The sequence below is a fragment of the Rosa chinensis genome, chromosome 7 (assembly GCF_002994745.2).
Source record: "Rosa chinensis cultivar Old Blush chromosome 7, RchiOBHm-V2, whole genome shotgun sequence".
Lineage (NCBI taxonomy): Eukaryota > Viridiplantae > Streptophyta > Magnoliopsida > Rosales > Rosaceae > Rosa > Rosa chinensis.
Window position 1 is genome coordinate 1,322,765 of NC_037094.1, and position 17,356 is coordinate 1,340,120.

General features: G+C 37.5%; 3 protein-coding genes and 1 non-coding gene across 5 annotated transcripts; 2 read left to right on the top strand and 2 right to left on the bottom strand.

The window, feature by feature from the left end:
* Nucleotides 1-528: 528 nt before the first annotated feature.
* On the top strand, nt 529-4,040 carry LOC112178838 (beta-glucosidase 44). 2 transcript variants are annotated; one of them, XM_024317078.2, is made up of 11 exons: nt 529-820; nt 1,639-1,697; nt 1,973-2,048; nt 2,138-2,209; nt 2,319-2,406; nt 2,489-2,741; nt 2,831-2,946; nt 3,031-3,254; nt 3,350-3,381; nt 3,481-3,583; nt 3,672-4,040. In XM_024317078.2, the coding sequence occupies exons 1-11, from the start codon at nt 586-588 to the stop codon at nt 3,950-3,952; spliced, it is 1,539 nt and encodes a 512-aa protein (XP_024172846.1). In that variant the 5' UTR covers nt 529-585; the 3' UTR covers nt 3,953-4,040. The 2 variants fall into 2 exon arrangements, with proteins under 2 accessions (XP_024172846.1, XP_040366317.1); XM_040510383.1 differs by lacking the exon at nt 1,639-1,697 and having other exon boundaries at nt 687-820.
* Nucleotides 4,041-4,117: 77 nt separating this feature from the next.
* Nucleotides 4,118-4,279, bottom strand: LOC112181082. Its single transcript, XR_002928688.1, has one exon. It is a non-coding gene; the product is annotated as a U1 spliceosomal RNA (small nuclear RNA).
* Nucleotides 4,280-4,511: 232 nt separating this feature from the next.
* LOC112180415 (exonuclease 1) lies at nt 4,512-9,285 on the bottom strand. The gene is made up of 12 exons (XM_024318965.2): nt 9,098-9,285; nt 8,957-8,993; nt 8,683-8,857; nt 8,489-8,567; nt 8,008-8,052; nt 7,645-7,794; nt 7,397-7,511; nt 6,940-7,040; nt 6,322-6,419; nt 6,130-6,222; nt 5,787-6,019; nt 4,512-5,466 (listed from the first exon to the last, which is right to left on the bottom strand). Exons 1-12 carry the CDS (start codon nt 9,173-9,175, stop codon nt 4,949-4,951), a joined length of 1,722 nt encoding a protein of 573 aa, XP_024174733.1. The 5' UTR covers nt 9,176-9,285; the 3' UTR covers nt 4,512-4,948.
* An 847-nt stretch (nt 9,286-10,132) lies between these two features.
* Nucleotides 10,133-17,116, top strand: LOC112179075 (myb-like protein L). Its single transcript, XM_024317390.2, has 9 exons — nt 10,133-10,722; nt 11,250-11,698; nt 12,129-12,328; nt 12,755-12,925; nt 13,755-14,072; nt 14,635-14,793; nt 14,872-15,021; nt 15,126-15,317; nt 15,870-17,116. The coding sequence occupies exons 1-9, from the start codon at nt 10,317-10,319 to the stop codon at nt 16,882-16,884; spliced, it is 3,060 nt and encodes a 1,019-aa protein (XP_024173158.1). The 5' UTR covers nt 10,133-10,316; the 3' UTR covers nt 16,885-17,116.
* Nucleotides 17,117-17,356: the final 240 nt, after the last annotated feature.

Here is a 17,356-nt window from a genome sequence, read left to right on the forward strand (position 1 = left end):
TAGATAAATAGGCGGCTCATCTTTTCGGGTCCTTCATCACCAAACTAATTAACCCGGGAGAAATACACTGGGACTGCATGCAGAGTCTACACCACCCTTTTTCCAATTAAAACCTAAAAAACCCAGAAAGCCATTTAACACCCCAAAAGTTCCAAACTTTCCTACCCATTCGGGCCATTTCACCTCAAAACCTCATAAAACCCAGAAGCCAAAAACTTCTCAAAAAAAAAAAAAAAAATCCAAACTGAGCAGAGAGCGGAAACTGTTTTAGTCAATGAAGGACTAAAAGATCAGTGACACTGTGGAATTGGATGCCATTTTCTTAGAAGTTCCATGCATGAACGAATGATTGTAGGTGGATGGTCCCATATAGCCCCAAGCAAGGGCCAGGCTAGCTAGGTTTGAAGTATATGACGCATGCAGCGCCAGCGTCACTCCATTTTCCCACTTTTGTATGCTTCCTAAGAAACGCATATAATTTATATATTCTTTATATAAACACTGTCCTCTTTATCTATAAAGTATAAACAGAGTAGCCATATACTTTTCTTCTCTTTTCTTCTTTTCTGTAACTTAAGCTTGAAGATGAGAACTACACCATTGCTGGTCTTGTTGCTCGGTCTTGTTGGTGTGATCCAGTACGTTGTGGGTGCAGCGGAGCACATTGGAGCTCCGTTCCCTGAGGTCGAGGGTGGACTGAGAGCTGGTTTTCCGAAGGGGTTTGTGTTCGGAACGGCGACGTCAGCTTATCAGGTGGAAGGCATGGCCAACAAGGAAGGTCGTGGACCTAGCATTTGGGATACCTTCGTTAAAATCCCAGGTAAAACAAATTTGGGTCTTACTAAGTGTACCAGCAAATGTCTAAATAAACCCAGCAAAAATTTAATTTTCTATTTTACCCTTAGTTAATTAAATAAATAAAAAGAAAAAGAAATCGCTGGGTACATCCAACTTCTCCCAATTTATTATGGATTAATACCAGCGGCACCTCCCCACCATGCATATATGATTTTACTCCCCCTGCAATCTTGCATATATGATTGTGCTGTTGCTTATTGGAATGTACACCCTGCTCTCTTGCTTATTGAAATCCTCATATATCTTCAGATCTGGATACGCGAATATTAATTGTCAATTTGATACCAATTGATAGATATAAATGCCAGTTACCACAGAGAGTTCTGCTTGCCTGAATTTGTTCAATTAGTATGGAGACTAAGAACTCCGTATATCAAATCTACACCAATTGATGAAGCTAATCCTCTTCCTTTTATGCTTTTAATATACTGCAAATAGATTTATATACTATGTGTACAAGAGGTCTTGCAAACATATTGACTCTTGTGTTAATGAATCTGGGTAGCTTTCAAATCGGGTCTGTGAGAGAGAAAATGAGTGTTGACAATGAAATATAAATATTTTTAAAATGGGGGTAAAATTGGAAATAGCAAATTGAAAATATTAGGCCTGGGTACACCTAGAAATTTGTTGGGTTCAAATAGTTCAACCAAACAAATTTTTATTGCAATTATTTCCCTTAACGGCTTGTTTATTACGATCCCAATACAGCACTATTCTAATTAACTATTTATTCAGTGTGGGATATAATATTGTATACTTGAACTCTTTTGGACATAGGAAATATTGCAAATAATGATACAGCAGATGTTACAGTGGACCAATATCACCGTTACAAAGTAAGTTTTATTTTACTATGAAAATTTTATTGTGTTCTGGAAATGCGGGTTGTTCGAGTTTTTAGATCGTTAGATTCAATGGAGAAACAGATGTAGCGGTTGAAAATTTTAAATGTCGAAGCATCACGTACTCTAGAAAATACAAGTTTATGTATTTGGACTGCAACTTTTTGAAAAGAAGTATACATGTACATGTTTGTTTGTTTTTTTTTCCCTTTCTTTTGGGTTTTGGTGGTTGGAAATATGAGATTGAAAGTCTGGTTTTGTTGTTACAGGAAGACATTGATATCATGAAAAACCTAAATTTTGATGCCTATCGGTTCTCAATATCATGGTCCAGAATCTTCCCAGGTAATATATTTCTTCATCATTCACTTGCATTTTTCATTTATTTTTGTATTTGCTGAGTTCTTTTGTGTCTTGTTCTTAAACTTATGTAGATGGTACTGGGAAAGTGAATTGGAAAGGGGTTGCATACTACAACCGGTTAATTAACTACCTACTCAAAAGAGGTAAAAGTAATGCTGCAGTACAATTCAGAACATAGAAAATGCTGATATTGCTATCAATGTGCTCCCAGTATTGCTTGATTTTGATTGTTCTATATGCCTTGTTCTGCAGGCATTACTCCTTATGCAAATTTGTATCACTATGATCTTCCCCTAGCACTTGAGCAAAAGTACCTGGGGTTGTTAAGTGACAAAGTAGTGTAAGTACTTCACTTGGAATTAGTTTGACCAAGTTTTATAAATAGTAGTACTGGAATTTGAGATTTGCTTCAAACTTGATAGGAAGGATTTTGCAGATTACGCAGAATTTTGCTTCAAAACATTTGGAGACAGAGTGAAGAACTGGATGACATTCAATGAGCCTAGAGTGGTAGCTGCTGATGGCTATGACAATGGACTGAATCCTCCGAAACGGTGCTCTAAAGCTTATGGAAATTGCACAGCTGGGAATTCAGGAACTGAGCCTTACATTGCTGCTCATCATTTGATTTTGTCACATGCAGCTGCTGTTCAGAGATACCGCGAAAAGTATCAGGTGAGGGAAAATGTATTGACCAGAGTTTGATTCATGAGAGATTAAATTTGGTATTGATTAGCTGATGCTGAGGTATGTGCATTTTTCAGAAAACACAAAAAGGAAGGATTGGTATTGTCTTGGATTTTCACTGGTATGAGCCTCTTACCAGATCAAAGGCTGACAGATATGCAGCTCAAAGGGCAAGAGACTTTCATGTTGGATGGTAAGAATCTAAACATTTGGCGCAATTTAGACCTATACAACACAGTTAACATTTATGTAATGGGGCTAATTGGTTTTTCAATAGGTTCATTCATCCGATTGTATATGGGGAGTATCCGAAAACAATCCAAAATATTGTTGGCAATAGGCTACCTAAGTTTACAAAAGAGGAGGCTATGATGGTGAAGGGCTCAATGGATTTTGTAGGCATCAACCAGTATACAACTTATTACATATATGATCCACATCAAAACAAAACAAAACCAAATGCCTTGGGATACCAAAATGACTGGAATGCAGGATTTGCTGGTAAGATGGTCTCCTCTTTATCTAAGATGGAGAATTTTACTTAAATGATATGGTCATCAGTCATCACTCATAAGCATCTGTCATGAATTTTGCAGTTGAGAAGAATGGAGTGCCCATTGGTCCTAGGGTAAACTACAATCCAGTCAGACATAAATTGCTTTCACTTCGAAGTCTTTAATTCACTCGTTTCGTTTTGATGTATGATCATAAATTGAGCATTTTACAGGCATACTCTTCTTGGCTCTACCAAGTACCATGGGGTATGTACAAGTGTGTAACCTACATAAAAGAGCATTATGGGAACCCGCCTGTGATTTTATCCGAAAACGGTACTTACTCTACAAAAGCCTCATCCTCTTCTCTTAATTTTGTTTTTCCTTTCCAGCAGTTCACCAATTCATGTTGTTTGATTTGCAGGCATGGATAACCCCGGAAACCAGACGCTTCCAAAGGCATTGCACGATACCAATAGGATCAACTTCTACAGAAGCTATTTGGAGCAACTGAAGAAGGCAGTTGATGAGGGAGCCAATGTGGTAGGCTACTTTGCTTGGTCATTGCTCGACAACTTCGAATGGAGATCGGGTTTCACTTCAAGGTTTGGCATAGTCTATGTTGACTTCACCACCCTCAAGAGATACCCAAAGATGTCAGCCTACTGGTTCAAGAAACTTCTTACCAAAGAAAAGAAGCATTAGGATAGACTTCATGCTGAGCTGTTAAAAGAGTACTGATAATAAAACTAGTTTGTTTTTGCTGTGCTATGAAGGACATTCTGCTTTTCTACCCTACCATCCTTCTCAATTTATACATTTTGGTTCAACCCATGCACCAAGAGGGAAGAAAAGTTCACACTACAATTGCGAGGGGCCGCGCGAACGCAGGCCCCTCCTAACACAAATTATGACGTTGGCTCTCCCTCGTTGGGGAGACCATAGGCAAGCACCCCTCCGTAGTGCAATGGAGGTCACAAGCCTAGGCTATAGGTCTTCTTGATCACCCATTGACCCCGTCCAGGTAAGTAAGGAATCCTTGCTGCTTTCTGTGTATTTTATATGGGTACTCATCACTTGCTTCCACTCTTTTTGCAATGTGGGAGTCTGGAACTTGTCAAACTCAGCAGGTTTAACAAGGACAAAGCTTGTAGTTAACTTTAACAGGAAAAGAGATGGAACAAAGCTGTGGTTAATAAACAGGGAAAAGTTTCCTAGGACCTGTGCCATCTTCGTCTTTGTTGTAGTCAGAAATGAAACTTCTCAGTTGTTCGATACATGATGAGATCTCAAGTAGCTAATCTCAAAGGAAAAAGCATACACATGCCCGGCTGTTTTCTGGGAAGCCTAATTTGCCTATATCCCCTTTTCTTTTGTTCCAAGTCCCTGGCTATGTAATACTCAAATAAAGAAATGTCAAATCGAATTGAACAGTTCCTTGGTTCAACACTAGTTTGCTTTGGTTAATTTGGGTTGGTTGGGAGCAACTTCTCAAACTTGTCACTGTATTGTTGATAAATTAAATATATAAAAAGTAATGATTAGCTTGAAAATACTATCATGATTTTCTCATAGATCAGCCTTTCCAAGGTACTATTCCAGAAAACTTGAATGAACGAAGAATTAGCTCGATCAATGTAGCTAGTAGTCTCCAAAAAGAATCTAGGAGAATACAAATATAATTCATTAAAGAATTATAAATCATACAGGTGAATAGAAATTCAAGATACTGCCTTTTTTATTTGTTGAACAGCTGTTTCTCTTCAACTTGTCATTTTTCACCATCCTCTTTTGCTTGGATAGCTTAGAATTTACACTTTCCTGAGATTCTGAAGATTTTATCTGTGTGCTTGTCACCACAGAAACCTGTTCCTGACTGCTCTCACTCTCTATGTCATCCAAGTGAATATCATTTTTTCTTTTTCTGGGGCTATCATCGATAACTATTGAAGATACGTTACTGGTGGAGGCACACAAGGAATCCAATATCTCTACATCACTTGCAATTGAAACTTGCCTCGTGTTGCTACCTATTTGATCCAAGTTGGTTTCCTGTTTCCTTTTCTTGAAAGGATTGCTGGCACGAGCCTTCAAGGGGATATTGTTGGGAGCTGTGGTACTTTCTGTGACTTCATTCTTTGTCGAAGGAATAATTAGTTTTCCAAGTGCTGCAGCTTCATTCAAATACTTCTTTTCATCTAAAACTGGATTCTGCTTTTCTGTACAGCAAAATGTCACCATTGTAAGACATGCAATAAGCACCTTATACATTGGTTAAGAAAAGGTTTAACTATGTTTGTTGTATAATTTAGATGCTACACATATGCAAAAACTTGCACACGGATATATTTGGTTGTCCATATATACACAAGTTCATAATAATACTCCTAATGTAAAAAGTAAAGACATGCATGAAGTTTCAGTGTTTGAGTCTGCATATATACAGAGTTCGGAGTATGAGTCAAAAACAGAAAATGTCATGATGCTAAGAAGCCTTCAAACAGAGTTTATGTGATGGGAGGACAAAAAAGAAACTTGCCTGTAGGTGTAGTAATATCTTGTTTTCTGGTTTTATGGGAAAAGGCCACAAAGCTACTGACTTGTGCAGATACAGTAGCAGTCTCAGATCTCTGAAAGTGATGAGTAATTTGGCTCTTAATGGGATCTGACCTATGTCTAGAACTGGAACTGGGGAAATGATCAAAGGCCTCCATACTTATGGGGTCCAATTTTCCTTCAGCAATTGCAATGGCTATTGATGAAGGGATTTCTCTAGTTCAATTTGTGGTCAAGGAAAACAAATGCGATATGAAACAGGCAAACCTTGTAGGTAAGAATAAATTTAACCTGGAAACAACAAGAGATAAATAACAAAAAGATACGGTCCCAGGAAATCAAGTTCTCCATCAAGGGACTCCACAAGCTCTTGTGGTATGGGTCTCATATGCTTGACAATTTTCTTGTCAGAGTCGTATCTGTATGAATGCAAATAAGGTGCCAGGAATCAGTAATGAAAAAAAACACCAAAAGTTTGAAGCCTTATCACTAAAGTAAGCTACTCTAATATTACTCACACTTGAGCATGCTGGAAAACTGCAGCTGCTTCTCTGAAAGATCTGGGGTAATCTTCAGGCATTTGATTGCCCTTCTGCAATTTCAAAACTGATAAAGCCTGCAAACAAAAAATGAAACATGAGACATGATCACAGTTCTAAAAGAACAAGAAAGCAAAAATAAATAAATAAATAAAGAATGAAGTTATAAGAAAACAAAAATGGCCATATGGCTATATGTCATTGCCCCCCAAAATTTTAAGCCTGTCATTAGTCCTTCTTCAGCATTATATCATGAAACTCACCACAGTACAAAGTCTAGAAAATAGAGATCAAGTAAAGTCCTTTACAATGTATAAGGTTACAAACAGTTGATATTATCTGCCCTCAATAAAATCTCTTCTGTTGAGATGCAATACATATTCATGAACATGATGCCTAAGTAAAGGCACAATACATAAAACTGCACCTACATTAAATTTATGCACTCCAGATTTAAGTTCATGCCAATAAATGGTTGCGAAAGGAATGTATATAGGTCTCAAGTATGCCTCCTTTATTTGTTTGTCTGCTGTATCAGTACATACTACATCTTCAATATTTTTGTCAACATTATTAAGAAGCTGAAAGCATACTTACGCGATCTAAGTTTTGATACTTAGAAACCAAGGCATAAGCTTTACCAATCCCAATTCCAGGAACAGATGGAAGGAAATCACAGCCAGCCAAGACACACATACCTGCAATAATGCCAAATAATAAACTGGTTCATACATTGAAAATGCATAGTTGAGCTACTGAGATACATTGTATTGTCCTGAAATGAAAAGCATGTTTACATAACTTAAAAAAAAAAAAGGAAAAAAAAAACTCTAAAGAAAAATTTGGGAGGAAAGAAGGACAACCCTTTATAAAGAAAACATACTGTGTGAAGCTATTTGAGACATAGGAGTTGGTTATACAAAAGTAGGTTATGTCGTAACATCTTGTAACTTTTTCAGATTGATGGTTTGTGGGTGACAGCATCATAGCTCATAGACATTGCCACTGAAAACACATTCATATAGAGAAAGGTTTAGCATGACATTGAACTAGCCTGTAAATAATTCGAGGTCAAAATTTTGGAAGGAAGGTGTGCGGTCCACTTGATTAAAAACATTGTCCAGCAGTAACTCGTCACCATTGCCAAATTGGTCCATCTTAAAGATTATCTGTTTGTAACCAATGCAAATCAAGACAAACAAAAGACCAGCAAAGTTCAATAATATATGATGAAAATGAAGTAAAAAAAGAGAGCATTGAACCTCCATCAGCACCGTATCAAATTTTTGTGGAAGTTCTTACAGCTTGGCAGCCATATGCCACTAGATCACTATCCTCAGTGATGACTGCTGCAATTCCACCCTTTTCTGCTTCAAGACTGGCCAGGTATGCTAGCTGCGCATCAGCCTCATATGGAGCTACAACAAATTCAATGTTCTCGGATCTCAGAATCTGGAAGGCCAACAGTGGAGAAATTACTTGTGGTTAAAGATAAATAAAAAGGCAATGAGCTCTGATGATACGAACAGAATGACCAGACAAGAAAATGCATCAAGTGGATGAGGTTCGATTCCAGAAATACGAATGAAAAGGCAATGGTATGACAATTGAATTCAAACTTTACAAAAAGTAAGAAATAAACCTAGAAAAGTAGAAAGTAATTACCTTTATCAGCTCATGTGCCATAGATGGAGTTACACTCACCGCTCTCTACAATGATAAACAAACAGATTAGATAATCAGATAGACAATGGGCAGGAAATAGTATCCAATTATAAAATCCATAAAACTCTGAACCGCATTCGATATTCCTAACATGCTTTCTGGACTCTCCATAGAGTCATGAGTTGACAAACATGAACAACTGGGCATGTTTAAATGAAACTGCAATCACTGTAAGTCGACAAGTTTATAACTCAGGATTCTGTAGAACTAGTCCAATTATTGTAATCTTCAAAACCGAGCAATGAATACAAAAATGGATGAGAAGTAATACATAATTTCTAGTTAAGCCACTATCTCCAAATGTCGCAAACCCAAATCAATTTCCAATATGAACTTGGCTAGAAGAAGAGTAAAGCTAATAGCATATAATGACATACGCTGTACTATGCAGTACAACTGCTGAATAACATTGAATATATACCTGAAAGAGCTCGGTGGCAGCTCTAACATTCCCTTCTTCTACTTTTTCCATTGCCAAATCATGAAATTTCTTCCTTCTCCTGAATCAGTGATAACATTTCGGATTAAGAACACAAACACCGTTTCACAAAATGAACAAGTAGGCGAAAAAATCAAAGCACTAATGTTGGAAAAAAAAGAGTTAAAGAAACTTGCCTGTGGCGTTCATCCCCAGTGGCAGCCTTACATGGTACATTGCCACCATCAAAAACCACCACTGGGGTTATCTCATGGTGTTGAAGCATATGTATCCGGTGCATAAAATAGTCAATGTATTTCAATCTCCTTTCGCTATTCGAATTCATACACAGCTCCATGCTACATGAATATGCTGCCATAACAAATTTGAAAAAGAAAAAAAAATTGAAATGAGAATCCCATTACCCAACTGAAGTAAAAATCAAAGCAGTAAAGAACAGAACTTTAATACCTCCTTTGTGAAGCCATGAATAGGCATCAATACCCACCTGAAAATCAATTCACAAAACCCACATTTCCAATCTAAGTGAGTGACCCAATTCAAAATCAACCTGAGAAGGTTAAAAATCAAAACTTGGGATTGAAAACTTACTCGTTTGCCGGCGTATTTCTTGATATGAATGATTTGAATGTAGGGTTTGATGAATCTGAGGAGATCTTTGATGCCCATTTTGCTTGTTGGGGTTTTGGGGTTTTTCAATTTCTAGGGTTTTTGGGTTCTCTGGATTAATGAAATGAGGAAAAATTGGGGGCTTAATGTTGGAGAAAATGGCGGGAAGAGGAGCAAATGGGAGTTTGCCACGCTGCATTTTGATGAAATTGTTTTACCGCCAAATTTAGTTGAAATTCCCGCGGGTGTTAACGCGCGTGCATTGCATTTTCCTTTTTTTTTTTTCCTTCCTTGCATAAAATTAAAATTAGGAAAAAGAAAATTTGCTACGGGATTTCATTATTCGGTGAATTGGACCACATTCTATATATCATGCTTTATTAATGAGAATTTGAATTAATATAAAAATTCTTTTGTATGGTTGGCTCGTTGTGAGATGTTATTATAACAATTGTGAAATACAATGACATAACGAAATATGTCAAACCTTGTTAATACTATTTTTTCTTGAAATTCTCATGTTTCATAAACTTATCATTCGTAGAGCATATTTTTCCAATTAACGGAACACTGAAACCTCTAACAAAATTTTTTCTTTTGAATTTTATTATTTTCAATTTTTAAAAATCATTAAAAAGAAAATTTAGTCTTGATTTTTGAGTTCCATCAGCTTGAGAAGTTTGAATGTGAGAAAAATTTGGAGAGAAAATGAGAACATACAACTTTAGCCAAAAATTGTGTGGTCCACATTTACGAGATTTTTTTTTTTTTTAGATAGATATATGAGCTATAGTTTCCATGAGATTGAGATATGATTTTTATTTAGTTTATAGTTTTTAATTTTTAATTTGAATATAAATAAATAATTTTGTATTAAATTAAAAATTATTCACTAGAGCCTAAGTAACTGTTAATAATTAGAGATTTAAGATAAACATGAATGGTATCACGTAGCTTCAATACATCAGAATATCAGATACACCCTAGAATTTTAGGTTAACCAATGAATAATTTAAACACAAATATTTGTTGGGCCTCAAACCCAACTTTCGGAAGGTCCAAAATTGAAACCCAAAAGTACATAAAAACCCGAACCGCTTCTGTTATTTTGCAAACCCGCTTCTCTGCGTTTTTGCTTTTATAGCCGCTTCAAACTCCGCCACAATCTTGGCGCCCTCTCTCTCTTCTCCGACGCAAAACAATGTCTCCTCTCGCCGAGAACGACGAGCTTTCTTACTACGACGAACAAGACGACGAAGACGACGATGATGACGACGGCTTCAACGCCGACATCGAGGCCCTCCGTCGCGCCTGTATGCTCACCGGCAAAGACCCCGACGACATCACCACCAAAAACGACGACGAAAACCCTAGCAGCAACCAAAACGACGACGTAGACCTCTCCTCGGCTCCCAATTCCGACTCCGATTTCGACGAGGACCTCGAGCTGCTCCGCAAAATCAAGAGCCAATTCTCCAACACTTCTCTCAAGCCTCTTTCGCTGAAGCCTCTCTGTACTTTGCTTCCGCCTTCTGCCTCCGACGAGGAGGAGGACGACTACCAGACGCTGCTCGCCGTTCGGAAACGTTTCGCCGCCTACGAGAACGGTATGCCTTGCTTAATGTCTGTTAATGCATTTGTGTATGCTAATTGTTACTGTAGTATAGTGGCTACAATTAGGTCAATTTTTTAGCAGAAATAGGAGAATTGGGATTCAGCGAAAGCTTTTCACCTTTTGTTCATTGATTGGCCATCACTTGGATAGTTTAGAATCTTACATTTTCAGCTAATTTAGGGTTAGGAGTAAGATGGTAATAAATACAATACATCAAAATGCTTATCGTGTATGATCCTGGTGTATGTTACACAACAAACTTAAGAAACAACATGAATTGCAATCGATCTGCCAAAGTGATAAAATTAACTCACTCACTATGGTAATCGTAATGAAGATGCTATTCGGTAATAGTTAGTGTGATAAAGGCATGACAAAATTGAGTAACTTGATTTTTACTTGAATATGAATGTATGAATCTTAACTATAGTTTGTAATTTATCTCTGCATTGATTTTCTGTGGTCGTAGGTTTCCACAGTTTTATTGCACCTCAAGGATCTTATTTTCGTATTTTTTAGATACTCAGGAAAAAAGTGCAGAGCAGATTGATCCTTCTTGCAAATCAGTTGAGGAAACTTGCAATGAAGTACCTGGAACTGATGCTCATGAAAGGTTTCTTACTCTGGTCACCGATAATGAAGAGGGACAGCCTTCCACTTCCATTGAGTGGGTTCAGTCAGATTCTTGTGAGCCAACTCTGTTGCCAACCAAAAGTTCAGGGTTCCCAAAGTCTGCACTGGCTTTTCTGGATGCTATTAATAAGAATAGGTCCTGTCAGAAGTTTCTTCGAAGTAAGCTTATCCAAATCCAAGCGAAAATTGAGGAGAACAACAAACTGAAGCAGCGTGTCAAAATCCTTAGAGACTTTCAAGCTCATTGCAAAAGACGAACAGGAGAGGCGCTGTCCCAAAAGAAGGATCCTCGTGTCCAGTTAATTTTAACGAAAAAGCCAAGGGCTGATTCAAAGGTGAGTTTTATAGTTACTTTTGACTAGCTTCATCAAGTAATCATCAAGTACTCTTACTCTTGGTTGAGGGTGGGAATTTTTAAAAATGCACATATTAATGAAAAAAGACCCAGTGTGCACTGGCTACATTACAAGCTTCTTCATGGTTGAAATTTGAAGTTATCCTTCATGCTGGCTGCTGGTTTGTTTATTTAAGCCATTGGTTGGTGTTTTCAATTTGCCATTGTATTACTTTGTGACATATAACATAATACTTCTAAAAAAGACGACGCAAATGTGACACTTGTAATTTCTTCCTTCCCTGTGAGTGTCAGTTTTCATGACGATCTATTTAGGATATTTCACATGAAAGCATATTCTTCTTCCTGCTCGTTTACTTTGATATTTGGTGGCTTCCTCCTAATGTCTATTAAACGTATTGTTCCTGCAGGCTCATGACAGAGCTATCTCAGCTATGTCTTATGGCCCAGAAGAAAATTCACATGTTGCCAACTACAGAAAGGCATCAACAAAATTTCCACTTTCATTAGATCGAAAAAATTGGTCAGAGGTAGAAAAGAAAGATCTTCAAAATGGAATAAGACAGCAATTTCAGGAAATGGTGCTTCAATCTTCCGTAGATGATTCAAGGTATCTTCACTCAATTTCATCATTTACGATGTCATGTCACAGTCACATTTTGGAGTGTTTTGTGAAACAAATTGAAATTGGTGAAAGTTCAGAATGAAACTAGTCAACCTACATATAAATAGGTTATGTAATTTTTTAACACTTGAAAGGCACAAATCCCTTTATATCCAATACCTAGCAGCTATTTATCTTTGAATTTTGTTGTTATGTACAATTCCAACTGGATGTTGATTGGTTATGCTTCAAAAGAGATTAGAATGGTATAATATATTTTTTTTGTCTAGCTCAGGCCTTGCTTCAATCTAAAAGGGGAAACTTTTTGGTTTAATCATGCTTACTTAGACTGCATTGGTGCACATTGATTTATGAATTGTGATACTCCACATTGTTTCCCATGCCTTCCCTGACTTCATATTTCCTTGACAGTTATTCTGAGACACCTGATGGAGACTCGAATGACATTGATAAAATTTTGGCTTCAATCAAGGATCTCGAAATTACCCCATATAGCATTAGAGAGTTCCTGCCTAAGGTTAACTGGGAGCAGTTGGCTTCCATGTATGTTCCTGGTCGCTCTGGTGGAGAATGTGAAGCAAGGTATGGCCTTTCTCGTGGCATTAAATTTTTAATGGTTTTATTTATTTTTATGTTTGTAAGTTGCAAACAAATAAAAAGATCAAACTCCAAATGTTGACAAACCACTTTACCATCTGCAGCTTATTGCATGACAATTTTTTCTGCTTTATGTTTCTGTCTTTGTTATTTGTAAAAATAGTCATGAAATGTTGTTTTTATGGCTGAAGTGTAACCTTTGGAAGAGACCTTGTATATAGGGGATTGGCAGACCACTGTATCCAGTTTTTCACATGAATAGGCCTTATTTACAGTTTGACCAAAATTTAGTCAGTATGCTAATTTTGTTTGGCTCGTGGAACTTAATTGTAATCTTTGGTTTACCCAGATAATATTTTCTCTTTAAGTGAAGGAATAAGTTTTGGTGAACAACTCAACGTAAGGTGTTTGTCACTAATTTATTATTACACCCATTGATAGTTTGTGAGAGACTTGGGTTCGTGTTAATTTTATTTCATCTGTCAATGTGTGCAGTACTTGACTAGTGTTTTTGTCTCTATTGATTGTCCTGAAGCATGTGTATCCTTCCATAAAGCGAGATTTTAGACCTCTATGAGGTCTTCATCACAGAAACGTTTACCATTGTTGGAATTGATTATAAAGGTCAGCATATGTCATAAATGTTGGGCCCATAGTTTTGACTTGGAAATTAATCAAGATAGTGCTGTTGAGTGTGTGTGTGTGTGATGATTTCCAGTAAGGATAGATGTGATGCTCCCATTAACTTATGCCTATCAGATCATAGTAATCATGCTCACATGGATAGCTTAATGTGTGTGATTACTTCTTGCAGGTGGTTGAACTGGGAGGATCCCTTAATCAGTCATGGACCGTGGACAACAGATGAGGATAAGACGATTCTGTATCTTGTCCAGAAGAAGAATGGGGTCAATGATTGGAATAATATTGCAGAAGCAGTGGGGACTAACAGGACTCCATTTCAGTGCTTGGCACGCTACCAAAGGAGCCTAAATGCTTCCATACTGAAACGGGAGTGGACCAAGGATGAGGATGCAAAACTTGCTTCTGCTGTAGAAGCTTTTGGTGAGGGTAATTGGCAGTCTGTAGCTTCTGCTTTGAACGGACGAACTGGTACTCAATGCTCTAATAGGTTAGTTTGCTTCTCCATTTCATGTTTAAACATTTTGAAGCTGTCTATTGCCAAATTCAAAAGTTAAGGTATATTGTACTCTCTGACCAAATAAAAAAAATTACATGCTATCCTTTTGGTAATTAAGAAAGAGCAACCGTAATTCCTGCTGAGGAAATATGCAAGTTGAGTTATTGTCATAATAGACTTGGAATATTATATAATGTAATTGACTTGAGTGTTTAATACTATAACATGAGCGGCTATGGATTACCTTATTTAATTGTTGGGATTTTAAGATGATCGGTGAAGATTTAGTGAAGCTACTTTGGGTTCATACTCACAAAAAAAAAAGCCTCTTTGGTTTCATCCGGGCCTGTAGTAGTTTTGAGCTTTATTTCTATGTGATCCATGTGACCAATTCTTCCCCTAGTAACCTTACTCTGACTTTTGGTCATTCAAGGTCCTTCCAATAAACTTGTGAATTGATCCATCCTTAGTTGCCCTTTATTAGAATTTAGTTTTCTATATAGCAGCATGTTTAGCCTCATTGACAGTAATAATGAGTTTTCATGCTATGCAGATGGAAGAAATCACTTCATCCAACCAGGACAAGAGCAGGTAAGTGGACTCCAGAGGAAGACAAACGCCTGATAGTAGCTCAAATGCTTTTTGGGTCAAAAAGTTGGAATAAGACAGCTCAGTTTGTGCCAGGCCGAACTCAGGCACAATGCAGAGATAGGTAGCATACTGTATCCTGTAGTTAAACCTTAATGCTGCTAATTTGAGAAAATTGTTAATTTTAAATTTCTGTTTGCAGATATGTCAACTCTTTAGAACCTTCTTTGAGGTGTGGTGAATGGACTGAAGAAGAGGACTCAAGGTTGATAGCAGCAATTGAAGAATATGGACATTGCTGGTCAAAAGTTGCTGCATGTGTGCCTCACCGGACTGATAATATGTGCTGGAGGTATAGAGTCCTGACTCCTGAACATGTGAAGTTCTTTTATTTTTCCATTCTGCTCCCCACACTTGGTTTGTCTTAGAGTTTGATCTGACTTTCATTTTTATCAGGAGATGGAAGGTGTTGTTTCCGGATGAAGTGCCCTTGCTCAGAGAAGAGAAAAGAATACGTAAGACTGCTCTCATCCGCAACTTTGTTGATCGGGAGAAAGAACGTCCAGCCCTTGGCCCTAATGATTTTCTTCTACAAGATGTTACCTCAATGAAAACTTTAACTTATCCTAGGAAGACGGGAGGATTAAGGTATAATTTTCTAACACTTGTGTTAGTCTTTCTTCTTGTTTCTGTCAATATGTTGACAGTAGAAGTACTACTAATCGAGTTTAGGAAATGAACTGCATCCATCTTTTTATAGACCATTCATCATATGTCTCTTCTTTTATTGGGAAATTCAGTGTTTCTATTTAGAAGTCGGTTTTGTAAACTAAAGTAGATATAAAATCATAACTGTGTTCCTAAATTCTCTTGAATTTTATGAATTAATATATGACAATACTTTTTCTACAAAACAAATTTTTTCTATTATTTAACGACTGCTTCCTTGTCAAATTCCTGTCTTCAAGTGTGACCTTGAAATTGTAGTTTGCTTACATCTTTCCAAATAGCTAGAAATTAACTTTTGCATGAAACCATTTGCCCCCACCTATGTATTGAAGTAAACACAGCCTATATATAGAAGCTTTGTTAAATTTTTTTACATCTTGGCTTGAGTAAGTGGAGAGTGTATACAACTTATCCCAACAGAAAATTCCTGCTTTTCTAATCTTTGTGGTGTCTACCTTTCATTTAATGCAGCCAAGTTCCAAAGAAGATTAAACCCAGGAGGCATAGAAACGATTCTCAACTTTGCTCTGAGGAAGAACCTGGGACAAGCAATTCTGAGGTTGAGACTTATGATGGGGAAGATGCCTCAAAGAAGAAGAAGAAGAAGAAGAAGAAAGTTCTTAAACAGCGTCAAAGAAGGCACAAAGACAATGAACCCACAGGAGACTGTGCGGCTGTTGTGCCTGTACCAAAGAAGATTAGACCCAGGAGGAACAGAAACAACGGTCAAATTCCTGGGATAAGCGATTCTGAGGTACGGACATGTGATGGGGATGATGGCCCGAAGAAGAAGAAAGTTCTTAAACAGCGTTACAGAAGGCACAAAGGCACTGAACTAACAGGAGAGTGTAAGGCTATTGTACCTGTTAGTAATGAGGATGACGCACACAAAGAACCTACAGAAATGTCTTGTTCAGATGCCCTGAAGAAGAAGAAAGTTCTGAAACATCGTCACAGAAAGCACAGAGGCACTGAACCAACAGGAGAGTGTAAGGCTATTGTACCTGTTAGTAATGAGGATGACGTGCGCAAAGAACCCACAGCGATGTCTTATTCAGATCAAATCATAGGAACATCAGATGAAGATGATACTGTTTCTTTCTATCTACATAAATCAAGGAAGAGAAAGCTTGAAGCTGGTCGACGAAAATTAGTCAGAGGGCAAAAGCTTGGCCTCCAAGAACCAATGAGGGGAGTGTTGAGAATTTGTCCAGGAAGTGATCATGAGACTGATGATCCTGTTGTGGCTTCCATGGGGAAAAAGTATACAAAGAAGAGGCATGCTCAAACTACCAAACAGCACGTCATTTGTAATGATCCCGATGCAGGAGATCTACCTAAACAAGAGGAGGTCACAATCAAACCTGGGAAGGAACAAGTGAGTGCTGGTGCAGACAGCGGCGATGATATAACACTTGCTTGTTTTCTTAATAGATTAAAGAAGCGACGTGAATCTGGCAGAGGAGATATTCAGATGCCGAGGTGATATTAGGACTTGTCATTTGTACATGCACTGTACTTTTTATAGGTAGAACTCCTTTAGACTAAATTGTCAAGCCATTCAAAAGGATTGCTAATCATCCTGCTGCAAGTCAATCCAGAAGGTAGTATCTAGCCATCCATCTACCTTCGACAGTGTTTGTCTGTTCTGATTTTGGGAATCATGTATAGAATAGAAAGATATAGTGCAATTATTCAAAAAATAGAAAAGAAAGATATAGTGCAATGCATTCAAAGGATTCAAAAGTGCTCATTTTAGCGTTGATTGCTTCTTCCCAACAATAGCTAGCTTTCTCATTTGCTCATGGCATAAATTCTGAATAACTTCGTTCATTTTCTGTAGTTCTCATCCGCGTTAATCAAACAAATTGAGATTTTAGAATAGCATCATTACCATGACCTTGGACAATCAAGACCACCACTGCTTGCAAGTTGCAACATTGCAAGACTTTGGATGA

What these genes read in the sequence shown, in the direction of transcription:
- LOC112180415 (XM_024318965.2), bottom strand. Translation starts at nt 9,175, where the DNA reads ATGGGCATCAAAGATCTCCTCAGATTCATCAAACCCTACATTCAAATC. An exon ending in TGACCTCGAATTATTTACAG is followed by an intron (nt 7,041 to 7,396) that starts GCTAGTTCAATG and finishes GCATTATTGCAG; the next exon opens with GTATGTGTGTCTTGGCTGGC. An exon ending in AGATATTACTACACCTACAG is followed by an intron (nt 5,467 to 5,786) that starts GCAAGTTTCTTT and finishes TTTGCTGTACAG; the next exon opens with AAAAGCAGAATCCAGTTTTA.
- LOC112179075 (XM_024317390.2), top strand. Translation starts at nt 10,317, where the DNA reads ATGTCTCCTCTCGCCGAGAACGACGAGCTTTCTTACTACGACGAACAA. An exon ending in GGTGGAGAATGTGAAGCAAG is followed by an intron (nt 12,926 to 13,754) that starts GTATGGCCTTTC and finishes TACTTCTTGCAG; the next exon opens with GTGGTTGAACTGGGAGGATC. An exon ending in GGTACTCAATGCTCTAATAG is followed by an intron (nt 14,073 to 14,634) that starts GTTAGTTTGCTT and finishes CATGCTATGCAG; the next exon opens with ATGGAAGAAATCACTTCATC.
- LOC112178838 (XM_024317078.2), top strand. Translation starts at nt 586, where the DNA reads ATGAGAACTACACCATTGCTGGTCTTGTTGCTCGGTCTTGTTGGTGTG. An exon ending in ATGGTCCAGAATCTTCCCAG is followed by an intron (nt 2,049 to 2,137) that starts GTAATATATTTC and finishes AAACTTATGTAG; the next exon opens with ATGGTACTGGGAAAGTGAAT. An exon ending in GATACCGCGAAAAGTATCAG is followed by an intron (nt 2,742 to 2,830) that starts GTGAGGGAAAAT and finishes TGCATTTTTCAG; the next exon opens with AAAACACAAAAAGGAAGGAT.